Raw genomic sequence first — 20812 nt, forward strand, 5'->3', positions numbered from 1 at the left:
ATGAAAATATTCACAACCCCTGGTAATAAGAAAATGAGAATGGTTATTGAACTGCTTGGTAAAGAGGAATAAATCAGTTGATATAATGAACAGATGAAATGGTGTTAACCAGGGAATTGCGATAGTTGAGAAATGGAATAGAAATTAATATATGCAATGGTGATGTCATGCTTGGTAGGAATTAATCTGTCTAAAATGTGTAATATTTCTTTTCCCTTGTTAGTTATTGGGCTCTTTTCTTTTCTTTGAAAATTGATCTTTATAGCATTCTTCCCCCCACCTCCTCCTATAGCAGTTTCCCCCCTCCTCCTCCTTCAAATAATCACAAGTTAAAGTCTCTCTTTTGGAATAAATTAAAATTTCAGTGTGTGTGTGTGTGTTGCTCTTTGGGTTGGGATTTTTCTGTAATGTGTTATTGTCATTGGGTTTGAGTGTCCGGATTCAAATCCCTATAGAAGATGGAGCGAGACTGTTTTCTGGTGAACCAGTAGGTGCAAATTACAAGACAAGAGATTCCACTTAAACATTATGAAGAATTGCTGTACTGTAAGAACTGTTTCAGAGTGTAATAGACTGCCTTATGGGGAGTTTGGAGTCTCTAAGTAAATATTTGCCAAGAAAACCCTATGATAGGGTCTCCATAAGCCAGAGTCAGCTTGAAGGCACTGAACAACAACCAGTCTACTACTTTTCAAGCTAAGTGCAATCTTTAATATTTATATCATTACAGTTAATGGGCAATAAGAACTAAAACCTACAATGAAATCTTGCTGTGAGTCGTACATTCAAAACGTGAGCCAGACACACCTTTCAGGATTCCATTTTGCATTCATCTTTTAAAAACTGAGCAACATTTTTATGGTCCTTGAGTATGCTTAGTTCTCTTTCGGTTCTTTGCATTTTTGGAAGTGTAAAGAAACTTTCTACAAGCCTTGGTTTTAATTTGATATTATTGTCATCTTGACATTGGGAATTGTATATCCATCAGAACAGAAGCTACAAGTTTAAAGCTGTGTGCAGCTTTATGCTGTTTCATTTTGTGGCTGGAACAACAAAGTGCATAAAGTTTGCCAGATTGGCTGGTAAAATGAGATGTATAAAATCCTGTCCCACCTCCTGAAATTTAAAATTATAATGGAGATTCCTGGGAAGACCTATAGTACAAGATGAAAGTGCAGCGTTGATGCGACAAAGCAGAAGTGAAACAGCACACACTGGATGATGAAAGGGTCTGGAGACATGTTGCCCTTTATTTTTGGAAGATGCCTAAAGGCTTTAATCATGTATTGTAAACACAGCACATTATGATGACATTCTGTCTGATACAATGGATATCTCTGTGCTTGCACTTTGCGGCAAAGACAACTGGTCCTGTATCCGAAAAGCACTAGCTTTACTACACCATTTGTTTGGGCACGCTTGTTCTTCCTGAAGTTTCTGTGATGAGATCAGTAGTGCTGTGAATGGAAAGAAGGGGGTGTAGAAGAACTAGAGTTTGCAAGGTTGACGCCTTCTGGACTTTTTGATTGAAAGGAATAATATTAGCTACCACCCTCTTTGACCTTTCCTTTTTCCTTTGAGCCTTGTCATGGATGGATTTTCCCAGCAACAGTGTGTCATGAAATATGATGCATGACTTGAATGGAATTGTATGAAACATGTATGGTTGGGGTCTATATAGTCTATAGATGCCTCCTAAGATGAGGCCTGGAAAACTACAAAAAAGAATTGAAGAATTCATGAACTGTAATTAAAAGTTGCTGACATTGATGACCAGTGACAAACGATTAACTGCTGACTCTGCTGGCTTGTTGAACTTTTGGGGGAAAACAATATGTTTACATTATCAGAGACTATGGCTCAACTATGGAAATCAACACAAGGCTCCTTACATTTACCAACACTAATTAAGGAGAGTCCGCATCTGTCAGGAACTGAGATGAAGCCAGGATGATTCAGGCTGGGAAATCATGTCATTCATTTACAACTTTGGAACAACACCAGCAAGAAATATTGCTATATAAGAGACTTTAATATTCCAAAATTGTGGGAGACCAGAGGAGTCTGGCCCACCCGCCACTCTTCTCCATGGGAAGGAGAGAGAGGTGGTGTACCTTTGGGAGTGGCAGATCTGCAATGGAACACAGTCTTGTCACTTGCTCCTTTTCTAATGGGAAGAGAAAGGAGTGCGACTTTGGAGTCATATGTTTGCAAGGAGTCGGGTTCTGCTGTAGGGAAAACAGAGATCTGATCCTTGGCATTGTTCTTAGGGAAAGAGGATGCATTTTCATGTTTTAGAAGTTTTGGAAGTTTTGGGAAAATGGCAACAAGTTATTCCTAAAGCTGGGCATTCGACTGATTCAGTACTGTTCACATATCATTGCTTTTATTGTGACAAATAGAATCAAAATGAAAAACATTCTAGATTGATACTAACAAGAAAGTGGAAAAATACTGTGATACCTTTAAAGAGAAAGTGGTTATTTAAAAATGTGAAAGAAATCAGCTTAATAGCTTGTCAGAGAAGATTCAGAAAAAAGTTGAAAACTGAAACCATCTATACTTTATACCAATGTTTAAAGCTGATTTCTTGAAATTGTGATCATTTAAGTTTCATTTGTAATTGAACTTGCTATATTACTACATGCCATACACATAAAGACGCCCACCAAAAATAAACTAGCTTGAAAAACACTGTATTAGCTTTCTGCAAGTTTAATAGATTTTAGTAGAGGGATGCACCTTTCTTTTTTTAGGTGGTTAGTAAAGGCAAGATTATTCAAAAGTCTGGCAAAATTACTTGGAGTATTTGAACAATTTCCAGTGCCCTCGTACGTTGGAAGCGTGGTCATGAATGGTAGTGGCTGAAGGAATTGTGGGATTGTAGTCCCAAAGCCTAACTTTTCCAATTTCTGCCAATACACCTTTGTACAATGCAGTTCCTTTAAGGACGGGTTGCAAACTGTGCCCTGATCAATCAGTCACTTATGACTAATCAATCAATCAATCAATCACTGACTCTTCTTCAACACTGTACAGAAGGAGGAGCCAAAGGACATTCCTCTTGGAAAACAGTTCTGTTTAAATGACACAGGACCATATGTTATGACTGCCTTAACTTGCAAGAACTACGTATCATCCTTCAGGATTCTGTTTTCAGTTGCTGGGCAAACCTAAGAGCAGAGGGTGGGGCTGTGAGCTTTTGGAGGATTTCATAACCCTTCATCTTTTAGTTCAATCCCATGATAACAAATTGTTTGTTCAGTTTCCCTCCCCGAACAAAGGCACATCTGTGTTTTGAAAACAATTGCTGCTATTCAGAGGACTAGCACGAAAGCTACCACTCCTTTTCCTGTAACTTCATATTTTTATTTTGAACTTATCAGTGGGTAGGTCTCAAGATTTTACTTTGTGAGGCATGTGCACTTCCCCTTCTAGATTGTTTGAAATGCTCCTTGTAGCTTTCAAAAGCTGGGTGGACAGTCCAGCAGCCACCAGATACATTCGACAGCAACGTCCATCATCCACCATGAGCATCAGTGTTGCAGTTCAGATCATTAACAGGGGTTAGGTTATTTGCCCATGATATCTGGAGGGTGAAATGTATCCACCCTTGATGTGGATATTCCGGAAGGCAGTTAGCAGAAATAGAGGTCAGCAATGGAGAACGGCATGAGACCCATTCGTACAGCAATATCTGCAAAAGGATTTCTCTGTAACTATGGAGTTGAAAAACATTGAACTGAGTTGCACAATGCTGTTGAGCCGCCTCCTAAACAGAAAGCTTTTTGCACATGACCAAGTCGTGCATTGGTGTGTGGTGTTTGCATAAAGCGTTTTCCAAATGCCAGGGATGGTTTGTATACTTGATCTTGGCAGTGACAGCTGAGAATGCCGCTATAGAAGTCATGAGACCCCGGAGAGGGGGGGGGGGGTGTCGTGCGGCTGCACCAATGCGCTCCCACAGTTAGTAGGGGTGCCTTTGAAAGGCCATAGTTTTGGATCAGAATAGCTACATGGGGGTTAGGAGTATACTGGGCTCAGCCAGGTTCCAAAATTCAGTCAGTTCTTTTAATTCGACTCACCGAAATGACACAACATATGGACAATCTTTCAGAATTCTTCCGTAAAATGCATTCAAGGCCGTGGAGGCAGGGGAACAGGATAAAAGGACTGGAGGTTGTCTTTCCTTCCCTTATACACATGTACAAACATGAATACAAAACTCATCAGAAAGGCTATTAGGAAAAGTTGTGGGCTTCGGATAGATGGGTGGCATAACATTGTTTTCCCATTATCATGTTCGTTAAGCTTTGTTTTGGTGAACTTTTATTACCAAAAATTGGAACATTCCCCAGATTTCCAACCAGTGTCTTCGCAGCAGAAGTGGATGTCTGAAAAGTGCCAGCCTGGGAAAGATGGAGAGATTCCCCGCACTCCGAGCAAAGTCAAATGTCCTACTGAAGGGTTATGTCTTTTAAAGCTCTGAATCTCTTGTTCCTTGCAGACAGGCAGCAGCTCCAGTTTCACACTGATGCTGTTTTGAGCATTTCATTAGTCAGCTAGAATGAGCTTTCCATTCCAGATATAGATATACAGTATATGTATATATTACATTAAGGCTTGGCTAATAAGTTGTACCCAGTTTCTCTTCTCAAAATGAAGCTTTGTTTCTTCATGGAGGTGTGTTGAGGTTGGCTGTGCCAAATGTGTCTCTCCTTATTTTCCTCAAAGATGATGATGATAATAATAATGATAACTCGAAGAGAAATAACTGGAAAAGCGGACACGATACGAGGATTGAAAGATCGAACTGCACAAGCCATTAAGGCTGGTCCCAGTGGTGATCGGCACACTGGGTGCAGTGCCTAAAGACCTTGGCCTGCACTTAAACACAACCGGCACTGACAAAATGACCACTTGTTAGCTGCAAAAGGCCACCCTACTGGGATCTGCACGCATTATTCTCCAATACATCACACAGACATCACACTAGACATTTGGGAAGTGTCCGACGTGTGATTCAATACAACAGCCAGCATAGTGATTTTGTTTGCCGTGTACTAATCTTGTCGTGTTTCAAATAATAATGACATTTTATTTATATCCTGCCACCATCTCCTCAAAGGGACACGGTGTGGCTTACAAAGCACTCCAGGGTGCACATATAACATACAACCATAAAAACTGTACAAAAGGATAAAACAAGTCACATAAAATTTTAACAACAACCCCCTGTCAACACGTGTTAAAATCAAAACAATACAATTTTAAAACAACAGATAAAACTAACTTCTGTGTGAATTCAAGGTCAAAGGCCTGTCTGAATATCCATGTTTTCAGGTTGGAGCAGAAGGATTGGAGGGTAGGAGCTAATCTAATCTCTTTTGGGAGGGTATTCCAGAGCCGGGGGGGGGGGGGGGGCACAGAGAAGTCCTCTCTCTCTCATGGACTGAGAGAAGGGCCTCTCCTGTCAATCACAGAGCCCGTGCCGGTTCATAGAAAGAGATGTGGTCTTGAAGATAGGTTGGACCCGAAGATATGAATTCATTGAACAGCATTCTCTCCTTTTAATATTAAGATAGTGCAGAAAGCTTTGCCGATATATATATATAGGTGGCTCCAAGAATTCCTCACTGTTGGCTGTGTTGACTGGGCTTGTGGTAAGTCAACAGTGTAAACATATCTGACTGAATGGCTCTACTCTAGAACATCAGCCATTCTGCAACCCAGTCTCTGCCATGTATACTGAACAATGAGTTATCAGCCAGCTTGGATTGGGTGGGCGAAGCCCAAGATTTGAACAAGCATCAGAAAATAAATCTTTATGGGGAGACCTCTATGGGGGAGAAATTCATGCAATGGCTCAGTGAGGACTGAAAATGTGCCATGGTCATGGAACATTAACAGATTATTGGCAGCGGTGGGACAGAAAACCAGCTGTTTGGGACATAGTGCTTTCCTTACCTGTAATCCGCTGTTGTCAGCACGGCATCACTTCCCGGTAAGGCTTTGGAGATCTTTAAATGTTGAGAATAAGTGCAAGTTTTTTTTTAAAAAAAATCTTTATTAGGAAAAAAAAATGTTTAAAATTAGATTAAAATAAAACATCAGAAGCATAGATAAAGCATAAGATAAAGATATTAAATGAGAAGGGAAAGAAGGTGGGAAAGAGGAGGGGGGTAGAAAAAGGGATGGGAGAAAGTGTGTGTGTGTGAGAGAGAGGTGTGGAAATAGTGGAAAAGAATGGATAAAAGTAAAATAAAGTAAAGATTTCTTGACTTACTACTGGTATCTTCTGTGAGGTTCCCTCATTTTCCTTTCTTCTCTTCCTTCTTTTCTCCCTCTTTTCTTTTTCTATGTGGTTTTCTCTTTCTTAAGTGAATATTTTCATTTTCTTTCTTCTTAAATGTACTGTAACCTGGTTCCAATCAGTCTCTTCTCTGGGGACATCCTTGTTCTTTGATATTAGGTATGTGAGTTTGTCCCTATTTCTTAAATCCTGTATTTTTTATCAGCCACTCTTCTTCTTCTGGGATTTCTTCTTTTTTCCAACTTTTTTGCATAGTAGATTCTTCTTCTTGTTGTTAAGCGAAATATCAATTTGTCTTTATTTCTGTCTAATTTTAGATTATGCGTTCCATGTAGGAAGGTTTCTGGTTTTCTGGGGATTTCGATTTCTAATATTTCTTGTATTTTTTCTGAATCCTCTTCCAATAATTTTTTGCTTTGCTACATGACCACCACATGTGGTAGTATGTTCCTTCTGTTTCGCCACATTTCCAGCTCTTAGTATTCGTATTTTTGTAGCATTTCCCTAGTTTATGTGGTGCAAGTTTTAGCAGCAACACTGCTTCTTTTGACCCTCAAAAATATTAAGAGCAGGCAGCTCTTTTTTAATGCCCATCACCAACCAACCCATCAAAACCAGCAAAATATAACCTTGCAAAATTACTAGCCAAAGGAAGCATTTCAGTCATTCCTCCTACACATTCTTTAATATTCTTTCCTGTCATAGAAAAACTCTGCTAGCACAGCCATTGTACCATCTACCTTCATTGTGAGATATCTGAGCTGTTTGAAGAACTTGTACTATAATGGACCCAGCTGTTTTCCTGTTGTCCTTTGAACCTGTCACATCATGTTCAGGGCTGGAGGGTGTCCCACACACATCATTGTATAAATAAACAGTTGTGCCTCTGTGACAGGAAGGCTTTGCTAATTGCCAGTCTGACAGCTACTTTCCGAAATTATGGATCTCCTTCTAGGACAGTAGTTCTCAACCTTCCTAATGTCATTAATACAGTTCCGCATATTGTGGTGATCCCAAACCATAAAATAATTTTGTTGCTACTTCATAACTGTCATTTTGCTACTCCTATGAATTGTAATGTAAATATCTGATATGCAGGATGTATTTTAATTCACTGGATGAAATTTGGCACAAATACCCGATGTGCTGTAGACAGGACATAAATTCTGTGTGCCCAACGGGGCGCTGGGGCTGCCTCAGATTAAAGGCCCTTGGATTTCCTTAAAACAGAGTCTTTAGATTGCTTAAAGGTTCAACAAAGTTCTTTATTAATGAAAACAAACAGGTACTTTAAAGCTTTCTTAACAGTCTATTGGCTCTCTCTCAATCTTGTCCTCGGGGAACAGGCACTATCTTCATAACTGTAACTAATGGGGAAATCCTTAACTTCTAATCTGGGCCTTTGCCTCTGATCGCGTGGAGCCCCTACACCCGGTACCAACTGCTTCTGGCTTCCGCGAGTGACCCTTACCAAGCAGAGCTTTGTAGACTTCCAGGGGAAAAGGAGTTCAGGTTTCAGTGAAGGCTGACTGAAGTCCCTCAGCAAAGGAGCTGTAAGGCTGTATGATCCTCGGCCAAGCTGTGGGCTGTATAACCCCGGCCAAGCTGTAGGCTCTATATCTCCCCGGCCAAGCCGTAGAAGACGAAGCTTTCTACAGGAGCTCTTGGTATTATGTCCTGCATGGAAAGCTTCTCTGTGTGGACTGAACCCAAAAAGGCTCCTATTCCCTCCAAAAACCCAAAAGGGAGCGGGACCAGGGAACCTAACTATAATTGACAGGTGGCTTGCCCTTTGATTGCAGCCAAAAGAAGCCACCTATCTGCAGAGTCCCTGAAACTTAGGACTATAACAAACATTAAATGCAAAGCAAACAAAATTGGAGCTCCTGGTACAGCTGTACCTGCACACCCGATACGCCCAAATTTGAATACTGATGGGGCTGAGGGGGGTTGATTTTGTCATTTGGAAGTTGTGGTTGCTGGGATTTATAGTTCATCTACAATCAGAGAGCATTCTGAACTCCACCAATGATGGAATTGAACCAAACTTGACACACAGAACTCTGATGACCAACAAAAACTATTGGAAGGGTTTGGTGGGCATTGACTTTCAGTTTTGGAGTTGTAGTTCACCCAAATCCAGAGAGCACTCAAACAATGAGGGATCTGGACCAAACTTGGCACAAATATGCAATATGCCCAAATGTAAACATTGGTGGAGTTTGGGGAAAATAGACCTTGACATTTGGGAATTGTAGTTGCTGGGATTTATAGTTCACCATACAATCAAAGAGCATTCTAACCCCACCAACAATAGAATTGGGCCAAACTTCCCACACAGAACCCCCATGACCAATAAAATACAGTGTTTTCTGATGGTCTTTGGCGACTCCTCTGACACACCCCTCGCAACCTCTCCAGGGGTCCCGACCCCCAGGTTGAGAAACGCAATCCTAGGGTATTAGCATATGCTTCCGTTTTGAATGAGCTTGATCATCATACACAAAGGACTGTGCTTTTTATCTAAGCTTTCTTACAGTTGTAAAAAACTTGGTAGGAGAAAAGTATAACTGAAGGTATTTTGAAAGCATGCCATAGTGAATTACCTTTATCCCATCCCAAAACGTTTCCCAATTGGCCCTTTTGCCTGAAACTCCTCATACGGGAGGAGCGCAAAACACCAAGATAAAACAGGAAAAGCTCTGAAGAAAACTTCCTCATCAGCTGCAGAGACCGTATGCTGAAGGTTGCAGGACAACTGGGATGCGACAGAAACAGGAAGCTGTAGGCAGTAGATTGAAACAAGGCATTCTGCCCCTGAGCTTGAATGAACCAGCCAGTTCTTCGCCGTGGGTTTCTTGTCATTTGTGTCGCAGCTTTCCCAGGGAATGTGAATACAGAGTAGGAGGTTGGGCTTTTTACTATTATGATTCAGGGCTTTTGTTCATTTATGATTGTTTACTCCAGCAGGAGAGCCCTACTATGGCCTTTTTGTCCCATTGCCTTCTCCAGCTGGTGCGCCACTCTCACATCACATGGGCAACATTCTTGTTTGGACCCTTGCAGACAAGAAACTATTCTTTTATTGACATTCCTCTTGTCCCTCGACTGATAAATAAATAAGCAGGCCATGTGATTTCCAAGGGTTCAGCAGTCCGTTTTCTTTGTGGTGATATTATTCAGTCAAGCTGGAATTTGGAAAAGAAAAACACATGGGTTTTGGATCCAACAAATTGACTATGAATGAGAAGAACCTTTGGGAAGGGATGAGGCAGAGGAAGACCACTGCCTCAGTTGGCAGATGCGGTTATCATCTGGGGCAGCCCTCCTTGTTTTTTAGCATCATAAATTAGTCTGTTATCTTGGAATGGATGATGCCATCTTGCTAACAATGTTGAAATGAGATTCAGTTTTCAATCCAGCTGAAGTATGTACAGGAATGTTGGGGAGGAATCCATTTCTTTTTTGCCCCCGAAAAGAAATGGTTGTCGGTTGTCCTTTGACATTACCAGCCAAAAGCATCACCTGCTTGGTGATGTGTAAGATCCAGGTTTGTGACCCGAGAAATGTATTTTCAATCAAAAACAATTCTGAGCTGAACTGAATCATTTTCTGCCCTTTTACAATCCTTAGATAGTTTTCATTAGAACATATCAATGTTACTGTGCGGGCCATGGCTTTGCATGGAGATAGTCCCTACATCATTATCTTGGAATCTCTAGGCAAAGGCTCAGGAAGTAGGGAATGAGAAAGATCATTGCCTGAGACGTTAGTGAGCAGCAGCCAGTTCCTGAATGTGTGGCCATCATGGAGCCCTCTGGATGATGTTGGACTGCACCTCCCAACATTCCTCACTATCAGCTCTGTTGCTGCTGGGAGCAGCAGCTTAATTGTTTCTAGAGCCTCACAGATTGTACCTCACTGTAGAGTCTGCACAATGTAAAGAATGGTGGGTTTGATAGACCAGTCCTGACAGTGGGCTGCTTCTCTAGGATATAGTTCATTCTTAGGCTGAGATTGTCAAGGAACCATAATCACCAATTGTTAAAGGCAAGTGTAGATTAACACTGAAACGAAAGCCATGTCACAGTGATGGCACTGATGCTGCAGAACATGTAACAGCAGAAGATCCAGAGTCCTGGGGATGAATACTAGGCTCAGGATACAGGCTTACCGGAGCTGGAGATTGAATTCAAGTGTACACTAACTAGGCAAGAGAAGCCAATAGAAGGCAACTTGAAAGATGCTTCCTGTAGCTTCAAGTAGCTAAGAGCTATGTAGATTTGTTATTGCTACTCCTCCTTCATAATTAAGCATCAATCAGATATAACAGGCTGAGATGTTCTGACTGGACTAAGGTGAAATGGGGAATGTGAAGCTCTGGTTGCATACAAATACAAAGCCCTGGTTGCATACAAATAGGCACCTTGTAGTTCTCCAGATGTTACAGGACACTGAGTCCTATCATCTCTCCTTATTGGGTATCTAAGGAAACCTGATAGACTAGCTGGTGCCCATGCTGGGAGCTGTAGTTCTAACTTTTCTAAATTCTGAAACTAAAGGGCGATAAACCTCACCCATGCGTTAATCACATCTTTCTTTAAATATCTAGATTTCAGTGTACTGTTCTGAAAGTGTATGCATGTGTGTGCACATCTGTTCATATACATCTCTAAATTTGTTTACAGTGGGAACCAAACTAGAAGATTCCGTACAGCCCAGCCCACAGCACTCAACATTTTCTGTGCTGGAAATCTTCAAGAAGACAGAGGTCACAGACATTGTCCCTGAGGTCACGGTCGCAGGTGTTGAGGAATCACCATGTAACCTGTCTGAACCTTCCCTTTAGGTTCTGCTACCAGAGGTGTGGGCCGGGCATCAGCAAGTTATTTTGTTCTGAAGACATGCCCTCACATTAGTATAACCCTGGTATTGCCTCGTAGTCAAGGGGCAAAATTGTGTCAGAGCACATATCCTCATCTATTGTAACAAGATTATAGTTGAGCCTTTTAGAAATAGATGTGTAAGCTCAGCGGTAGGTTTTTCCCTCCCGTGGAACCCATTGCATGGCACACAGGCTTCCACAACAGACGCTGACCAGAAACCCACTTCTGTAAGCTTTTGAGTGGAAGGGTGCATTTTGTTTTCAAAGAGAACTTTCACACCTTGGAGGCTTTGAGGAATGACAGTTGCTTTCACAGAAGGAGTAACCCATCTCTCCCTAAAGCCAACCTTTTTTGCCTTTGACAGCAGAATGCTGCAGCTTCCCCATCACTTTTTGTGTTAAAAGTGTTCTGGGTATAGTGGAGAATTGGAACAGGCCAAAAAGTGATCAGTGATGCAGTGACTAGCTGAAGCTCTCATCACTTGGCTCAAGGGAGGGAAAGGCTCATCCATGCCCATCAGAATATGAGCAGCACCCCAAAAGTGATTGGAAGACCATGGTTTCCAACCAAATTCTGGCTGGTAACAAGATCCTCCATCAGATTGTGGGGAACCTTTTGCCTTCTGGATGTTTGGTGGCATAACTAACATAACCCCTTCCAGAGTAATGAAATGTCTTAGAAACAACACAGGGGTTGGTTTGGAACAGCACTCTAGCTGTATTATTATCAATATCTTTAATGTTGTGATCTTCAATTTAATCAATGACATTATTTTCAGAGCAATTGGGAGCGGGCACACAAGAGTCCAGACACTGCATGTGGTCCCCAAGACCCCCATTGAGATCTCAAATGGTGATCCGCTCCAAGCCCACTACATTTCAAAGTAGGACCCAAGAAACTCAGCCTTTCCAAAGGCAAAAAGAAAGCCCCAAACTTCTGAAACTTCTTGTTTTATCCCCCAGAACTGTTGGAAGGTGGCTGCTCATGAGGGTAGACCTTGCAGCAGCCACATTAAGAGCTTTTAACTGTGCATTCTTGAAATATCCTCAGATTATAAAGGCAGAAACTGATTTCACAAACATTGAACAATACTTGAAATGACTCCTACCCCACCATCCTCTTTTGTATTCTATAGGATGAACAGAGGAAAAGTGTCCAGTGAGCAAGACTATGACCCATAGCAACTGCATCTTTTTCAAATATTAGAAGCTCCTATTTGACTTAAAAACATGCCAAAACCAAAATAACCAGAACATTGTAAGTAAATAGTAAAGCCTTTATTTTATTTTGTTTTGTTTCATTTTTGTTAAGAACAGCGTTTTTGAAAATAAAATGTATTTTTGCCCATGCTTTACAATTTGTGGGGTTTTGTTTGTTTTGTTTAATTCCATATCCTTATGTACAGTCATTATGGTACACATTGATTGTCTTGAAAACCTGCCCCCCACCCCAATGTACAAGATTAAATGGTAGGCAAACATCAGCAGGATGGGGAAAGGGGAACATTTATAAAAAAACACACACACATTAATACATTTAATAAATATATATATATAGATTATTCCAAAAGAAAGGAGAGAGAGAGAGACTTAACTCCCATCAGTTAAAAAAAGCACCTGCTAAGTAATCTGGTAAGACAGTTGACTAGTTATTGATTTTTGAAATAAAAGCTACGTCTGCTTCTTCTAGTTTTATTGCCTTTGGTTAGAACTGAGGTCTCAAAGCACTGAGTTGGCGAAATAGGAAAACATACCTTAACTTTTGAAACATACCTTTCCCTGCCTGGAATAACTTCAGGTCCCGGACCTACCTACCTTCCTTCCTTCCTTCCTTCCTTCCTTCCTTCCTTCCTTCCTTCCTTCCTTCCTTCCTTCGAGCACCAAAGGGCTGATGGAGAGGAAAGAACCTTTTATCCAGGTGGTAAAAGCCGGTGAATGGGAAATAGGGCAGTGTGCCACTAGTGCATGCTCATCGCTCAGAGACAATGGCTTCGGTCCAAAACACTGCGCTCTGTGCATGCCTACCTGTCTTATTAATCCAGGCAAATGAATAAATGGGTACAATTTACAAGAAATCAAGATTGGTTGACATACGAAACTGTCTTAAACAGGCTTCAAATAATTCTTAATTTTCCCTATGGGACCCGGTTCTACTAAATGTCATGGCACTGGGCTACCGGCTTCAAACCAATGCAGGTTGCTTTATTGACAAAGAAGACACAATCCTCTAAGTAACAGTGGGAAGCAAACAGAACTTAGCTTTGCAAATTAAGCATCAAAACAGTATATATTACACACTAATCTGCCTTGGTTCCTAACTATGGCTCCTACTTAATAACAGTCTAGAAGTTCCAGAAGATCTACGTGGCCTGCCAATGGTGATGGTTTCTAACTGCCAATGGTGGTGGTCTCTAACTGCCAATGGTGATGGTTTCCCGATTTGTGGAAAACGATAGTTTAGGAATCACTGCCTTGAAGTATTGAAAAGCCTCTGCCACCTCAGTCAAATTATTATTCGGCAATAAAGCGAAGAATATAGTAGCTTTTACGCTTTCCAAAGTAAAATATTGTGAAATAGTTGTGCTTAACTGTTGTGGAGTTAAATGTTGCTCACCAGATGCTCTACATTCACCATCACTTTCATCAAAAGGCAAAAAAACTCTATTAACTTTTACATTAAAAAACAAAACAAGTTAAACAAAACGTGCTTTTTTAAAATGTCCAGTGACATTTTATGGTGGTGGCGATATCAGACACAACAAACCACAGACTGACTCAAAGAAAATTCCGGGGAAACAAAAGCATCCCTTTTTATAGCTTAATCAGTGGGCCTCCCACCATTACGAAGCATGGACCGGGTCCACATGTGTAGTGAAGGGAAGTCCTGTGTTTGCAGGATCCAGCCCTGCCTTTCAGATCCCCAACTGCCATTGAATTAACTGGGAGCAGGATTGCTAAATCCCTTCCTGTCTAAAAAAAGAAAACAAATGGAAACAACTCAATACACGTCCGAACGAAGATGTCTATCTTTAAGCCACCCCCAAATCAAAAAGGAAATAATTTCCATCTCTAAAAAAGATATTATCACCATCCAGCTAGAAAATAAGGTTTTATTGCTCACCATTTTTGCCATGTTCATCTTATGCATTTTTATATTAAAAAGTGTTTCAAGTGCAATTTTGCTTTTAAAAAAGTCTCACACATGCATATAAAGATAAGGTCTTTATATAATGCTACACTTTCATGTTTCCTGGGATACCCAACTATTTGCTCACAATGAAAAATACAGCATTTTTTCCTCAAGTGCTAGAACAGGGGTTTCTAGAATATTGGGTAGCATGCAATACCCGCTGTTTGTCCCCCCATTTTTCTCTCTTCTTATTATATCAACTTCTTTCATAAATCTGTCGAATAAATATGTATTCATTTACTAAATGCACTAATGCAGTTCTTTCCTCTTGATCATCTCAGATGAAAACAACATTGATTTGATAGTTTGTTGTAGAAAAAAATGGTGTTAACAATTCAATAATTAGAAAAAAATACATGTGAAATGATCATGGCAGTAACAGCAATGCAGTTTTTTAGAACAGTTAAGAGTCTCACAAGTACAATTTGATCTTGCACCAGATTTCAGTAATAAGTAAATCAGTTGCAGTCAGTGAGGTTATCCATGTAAGTAAGGCCTTAGTTCTCCTTAAGATGCTGCTAATGCTGTACCTATTTCAGACTGCAGGCAGGGCATCTTAATCATGTGCATTTATGTTTTAAGCATGAATTTTAAACTCATGTCATGTGTTTTGGTCTCTGTCCTGTGTGATTAGTATGTATTTTACAGAAATCCTTTGATCAGTATCATTTATGGAACCGAATTTTAATGTGTGTTTGTAGAATTCTTATAGTATTTGTGTTTTTCTAACTGTGCTGTGACCCGTCTTGAGCTGTGGGGAGAGGTGGGTAAGAAATAAAATTGTTGTTGTTGTTAATATTATTATGTTGTTGTTGTTGTCAAAGGCTTTCATGGCCGGAATCACTGGATTGCTGTGAGTTTTCCGGGCTGTATGGCCATGTTACAGAGAGAATGCTTCTGGAACATGGGCATGTAGTCCAGAAAACTCATAGCAACCCATTATTATTGTTATTTCAGGACTTCTTGCTCTTCTTTTTCTAACTGGGATTCTCAAGATTTAGAAGATTTTAGAAAACTAATATAGAAAACCACAATGCAATATAGTCAGGTATTGAATACCCTAACATCACTTCATTCCACCCGAAAACTACATAGCTGGAAGACTGAAGCATAAAGCAAGACAGAAGCTTCCCAGATCAGACAAGAAGTCTGCAGCAGAAGATCATAAGTGAAGGCATAAGACCAGTCTTTTAGGGAGCTTTTCCATTTTACAGGAAGCTGGAGTACGACACATACTCTGCAGACTGGAATGCATAGAGAGAAGCCCTTTTCCTTCTTCCATTCATCTGCACTCTGGCCCAGCAAGGCTTCCCCAAGTTATAACCTGGGAAGGTTTTCAATGCCTCCTAAGCATTTGAAGATAATGCAGCACTGACTAGTTTTTTATTATTACTTTTGGATCTAGAGAAGAAGGGATGCTTAGAAAAATCGCTTTGGGTTACCAATACCTAAAGTTTGTCAGCCCACTCTGAAATATACATCAGAAGTTGCCTTATATTAAATTGTTTGTTTGTCTAGCAGAGTATTGTCTACTTTGAGATGGGTCCCCAGGTTTGTAGGCAAATTTCTCCTTGCCCAGTCTTCCTGCGAGGCAGGGCTCCTCTCCTTCCCCAACAAAGCAGAAACCTATGGAGTGAGAACAAGCATGGAAGTAGTTCAAGGCAGCATGTCGAGCCTATAAAACAGGCATAGGCCAACTTCAGCCCTCCAGGTGTTCTGGACTTCAACTCCCACAATTCCTAACAATCGGTAAGATGTTAGGAATTGTGGGAGTTGAAATCCAAAACACCTGAAAGGCTGAAGTTGGCCCATGCCTACTGTAGAAGCTTCAAAACACTCTTCCTTCATGTTTTTATTTATCTCCACCTGAGAATCTATGTAGAAAAAAATCCCAAATTCTACACCTATAGAAAAGCAGCATGGTATTTATTCCTTGACATGACGATTTTCTATATGTTTATAGAAAATTAGATTAAACGAGTCCCGTTCTGCAGTTCAAAAATAGTACTGCCTTGAAAATATGTTGACCATGCCAGTGAGAACTGGGCTAAATTCTATTGGATCGAATACATAAAAGAGTAAAATATTAGGTACAAGGAGAGCTAGAGACCTTTCTTGGGGAAAATTCAGTTACTTACATTGGATAACCTTGAGTTGCTTTATTTATTTATACATTATAATTTTTAATTGACATTTGGTAATGTAACATATGGTTAGAACAAACAAACAAACAAAAAGAATTGGCTTTCTCATATAATGCAAAATGAACACACTCACACAAGCAAACCTTAATTGCATTTAGTCTCTAGGAAAGCAAGAGAGCAATGCCGGCCAGCACAGAGGATGCAAATGATGGCTCGCATGCCCGATATGTATTCGATGCTAAACAATGAAGGAATGCTTTGCCAAATATTAAAATCATAGAAATGTGAAAAGGCAGCAGGAACATGGCAGTTTCTAGGAAAGGACACATCTTTCCCAAACGCCCATATATAATCCCATTTTTTTTTCGTTTTTTAAAAAAATGCTCCATAAAAGTACACACAAATAAATGCAAGGAAACGCACAAACCATTGCAGTCAATGAGACTTCAGTGTTAAACTGGGGGTGGGAGGGTGGCAGCAAGCAAAGGGAGGGGGGATTTACTGTATACAAGTGAAGTGACCCCCATCAAGAGGCACCTGAACATTTCTCATTTTCAAGGAACACCTTATAGGGATGGGGAAAGATACACGCATGTTCTTTCTTTCTTTCTTTCTTTCTGCTTAGGGCAGTGGGACTTGAGGTAGGCCACGTGTCCCTTTTGTGCTGCTCACATCACTCAGGACCTCCATCATTTCCTTTCTCCTTCACCCTACTCTCCAATAGCCCAACGTGGCACCAAGCCATTTGTGTTGTGACTGTATGGGCAAAAGAGGCAAAGCCAAAGCTCCCCAAGCTCTGCCGTGCACACCTTCCTGTTCCACTTCCCTCCCGAAGAAAGGAAGCAGACCCGCAACCAGGACTAAAGCCTGCTCTGGGTCACTCCTCTTCTTTTTCTTTGCCTTCTTGCTTTTTTAGAAACAGAGCGGACTACAAATGAGCCAACCTCAGCTTCTAAGGGAATTCTCACCTTTTTGCTTTTCCTCTCCCAAAGCTCACATTCGGAAACCCAACCAGCACATGGGACATAAGCTTTGCTGTGAAGGAAGCCATTGAAAAGGTCCCACCTGAGGAGCATTGCTCATTCTAGGTGAACAACCACATGGGCAGGAACGGGAGTGTCTCAGGCTCTTTACTCATTGCAAAGGTGGCAGATGGAAGTTGAAGGACCACCTGCGCAAGGGGAGACTTCATTGGGACCAAAGCCAAGAAGGGACTGCACTGCAAAGCAGTGGGTGACCACAGGAAGTCCAGGATCGCTCCCTTCTGCGTACTGGCTCCAGCCAAACGCTGCATTGCCCCGTGAGAAAATCCCACATCTCCTTTCTCCCACATATTGAAAAAGAATGTGCCTATATCTATATTTGTTGTTTAGTTTCAGCTTATGTTTCAGAGGTTTTGCTTTGTCAGAGGTTTTGCTCTCGTGGTTAGCTGGTCAATTCAACAGTGCTCACATTTGTATTTATTTTTCACCAAAAAAAAAAAAAAGCCGTCCGTCCCAGGACTCCCGCGATCCCAGGTGGGTTTTCTGCTCTCCTGGATTCTTTTGCTAGTATTATTGGCTCCTTCCCACAGAAAGACACACACTGCTCGGGAATGAAACCTGTTAATGGATTCTCTCTCTTTTTTTCTCTCTCTCTCAGCCTATAAGATTTTTCACCAGAGGTGTCTTCCAGTGTAACTTGGTGGAGCAGTTGGAATCTGGAAATAAGGATAACACAGCCATATAACTAAGCATTCTAATGTGTTGAGGAATCACTGTTGTAAAGAAAAGGTTCTATTATACACACAAACACCATTTAATATCACAATGATATAGAATGCTAGTGGCTGCACAGCATCATAGATCTTCGTGAGGTAGTCAATTGGGTTTTTTGTTTTTTTTTGTTGTGTCAGGAGCAACCGCTCCTGTTGTGAGAGAATTGGCCGTCTGCAAGGATGTTGCCCAGGGGACGCCTGGATGATTTTTGATGTTTTATCATCCTTGTGGGAGGCTTCTCTCATGTCCTCGCATGAGGAGCTGGAGCTAATAGAGGGAACGCATCAGCCTCTCCCCGGATTCGAACCTGCGAACTGTCGGTCTTCAGTCCTGCCGGCACAGTGCTTTAACCCACTGTGCCACCGGGGGCTCCAGTCAATTGGTGTTTCAGCTATATCTGTTCAGAGTCCGGGGGGGGGGGGGGGAGGGAGGGATGATTTGAAGCTCATTATTATAGGAGATACATATGATGCTCCTCAGCCTTTTAGCAAGCCGAACCAATCAAACCCAATAGTCTACACTCTAGCCGATTATACTACTCTCCAGGATGGTCGGGCAGAAATCTTTGAGGATGCCTGTGCCAGTTTTTTTGTGTCAGAGGTGATTTGAGAAACTGCAAGTTGCTTCTGGTGTGAGAGAATTCACCGTCTGCTAGGATGTTGCCCAGGAGATGCCCTGGTGTTTTTGATGTTTTACCTTCCTTGTGGGAGGCTTCTCTCATGTCCCCGCATGGGGAACTGGAGCTGATAGAGGGAGCTCATCTGCGCTCTCCGCAGATTCAAACATGCGACTTGTCAGGCTTTAGTCCTGCCTACCGGCACAAGGGTTTAACCCACTGCGCCACCAGGGGCTCCAAGAAATGAGCATAAAATAATTCTAATGTTTGGAAGTGTGGCACTGTAAAGTGTTGTCTTCCAAACTTCTGTCATGCAACAAGTTAGGGATCATCAGCCTGTGCTACTGTGATGTGGCATTATCTGAGCAGTTTAGCCCAATGGCCTTCAGCCTTTAGCCTGAACAATGTTTTGCACTCTCTGCCCATTGGCCATGCCTGCTGGATCTCCAGGAAGCTAGAGAAGTTTAAAGACTGAAAACCAGCGTTCTTCTTCATGGTCCCCGATTCTGCTGCTGCTGCAACCTGAGGGGCAAATGTCTACTCTTCAAGTTGAGTAGTCTTCACTGTGATGAGATTGTTCTCGGCACAGACATTTCAGTTTTGCTTAAAGTGTATCATCATCACCAGGACTGTATGACCTGCGTTCGTAGAGAATCCTGCTACAGAACTGGTCATTGGAATTTCCTGGACATCAGAAGGACTTTAGCCCTCTAGGTTGATAAAACACCTGGCTCATGCAGATGCCAAAGACTTTTAGTCTGCTACTGTTCATCAAAGCTAGGACTGAAGTTCTGGTGGCAATGCTCTAGGAAATAGGTAGTTTCCGTGTTGATTGAGATTTTGCCAGGGCAGTTGTTGCATTCTTTTGCTTTCCTGAGTGGCACAGACATAAGGCCCTTCTACACTGCCATATAATCCAGAATATCAAGGCAGATAATCCACATTATCTGTTTTGAACTGGATTATACGAGTCTACACAGCCATATAATTCAGTTCAAAGCAGATAATTTGGATTTTATAGAGCTGTGTGGAAGGGGCCTTGGATGGTGGATGCACGGATGTTGTGTGGTCCCAACCTCTTAACATGCATTTCTCATTACAGACTACCTACTGGGTCCAGGACAGATGCTGCCTTTGGAAGGACAGTGTTCTTATGTTTGGAATAATGATTGGGAGGCCTCTGAGGAGCTGCAGTGGTGCAGTGAGTTAAACCTTTGTGCTGCTGAACTGCTGACTTGAAGGTTGGCAGTTCAGATCCGTGGGTTGGGGTGAGTTCCTGCTTGTAGCCCCAGCTCCTGCCAACCTAGCAGTCCGAAAACATGGAAATGTGGATAGATCAATAGGTACTGCCTCGGTGGGAAGACAAACAGGTACTCCAAGCAGTCATGCTGGCCACACAACCAGGAGGTGTCTATGGACAACACAGGCTCCACGGCTTGGAAATGAAGATGAGCACTTCCCCCAGACCCAGAGTTGAGCACTGCCTCCAGAAGTCGGAAATGAAAGGGGAAGCTTTTGCCTTTTCTATTATTTTCTTTCTCACTGTATCAAGGCATTGAATATTTGCCTGTGTTTGTGTTTGTATATATGCTGTAATCTGGTCTGAGTCCACTCAGGAAGATAGGGCAGAATATAAATAAAGTGTTGTTAATACTATATTATTATCATCATCATCATCATCATTATCATCATCATCATCATCTATGTCATGATATTCCCACTTCCTAAGTTTAATAGCTTGCTACTCTCCCATTTATGACTCCTGGAGGCCACGAAGAAGCAGGACAGGTTGCATGCCTCTAACTGTAGTTCTTTGAGTGATCATTTGTGGACTCATACAACCCATCCATCCCCCCTTTGTCATGGCCTGCTTCCCTTCGCTCTCTCAATGCTGTTGTTGCAGCCCA

At 41.6% G+C, this 20812-nt stretch overlaps 3 protein-coding genes across 3 annotated transcripts in view; 1 reads left to right on the plus strand and 2 right to left on the minus strand.

The window, feature by feature from the left end:
* IQCK (IQ motif containing K) overlaps window positions 1-12559 on the plus strand; it is a 62285-nt gene extending 49726 nt beyond the window's left edge. The window contains exon 9 of the mRNA XM_060786291.2: window positions 11002-12559. Within this exon, the coding sequence (XP_060642274.2) occupies window positions 11002-11162 (161 nt within the window). The 3' untranslated portion in view covers window positions 11163-12559. The remainder of the gene's footprint in view (window positions 1-11001) is intronic.
* KNOP1 (lysine rich nucleolar protein 1) overlaps window positions 1-20812 on the minus strand; it is a 268616-nt gene that overhangs the window by 68741 nt on the left and 179063 nt on the right. The gene's annotated exons all lie outside the window — the stretch shown is intronic.
* GPRC5B (G protein-coupled receptor class C group 5 member B) overlaps window positions 12455-20812 on the minus strand; it is a 35622-nt gene continuing 27264 nt past the window's right edge. Inside the window, exon 4 of the mRNA XM_067461044.1 lies at window positions 12455-18231. Coding sequence (XP_067317145.1) covers window positions 18187-18231 — 45 coding nt within the window. The 3' untranslated portion in view covers window positions 12455-18186. The remainder of the gene's footprint in view (window positions 18232-20812) is intronic.

This window comes from Anolis sagrei, chromosome X (genome assembly GCF_037176765.1).
Source record: "Anolis sagrei isolate rAnoSag1 chromosome X, rAnoSag1.mat, whole genome shotgun sequence".
Lineage (NCBI taxonomy): Eukaryota > Metazoa > Chordata > Lepidosauria > Squamata > Dactyloidae > Anolis > Anolis sagrei.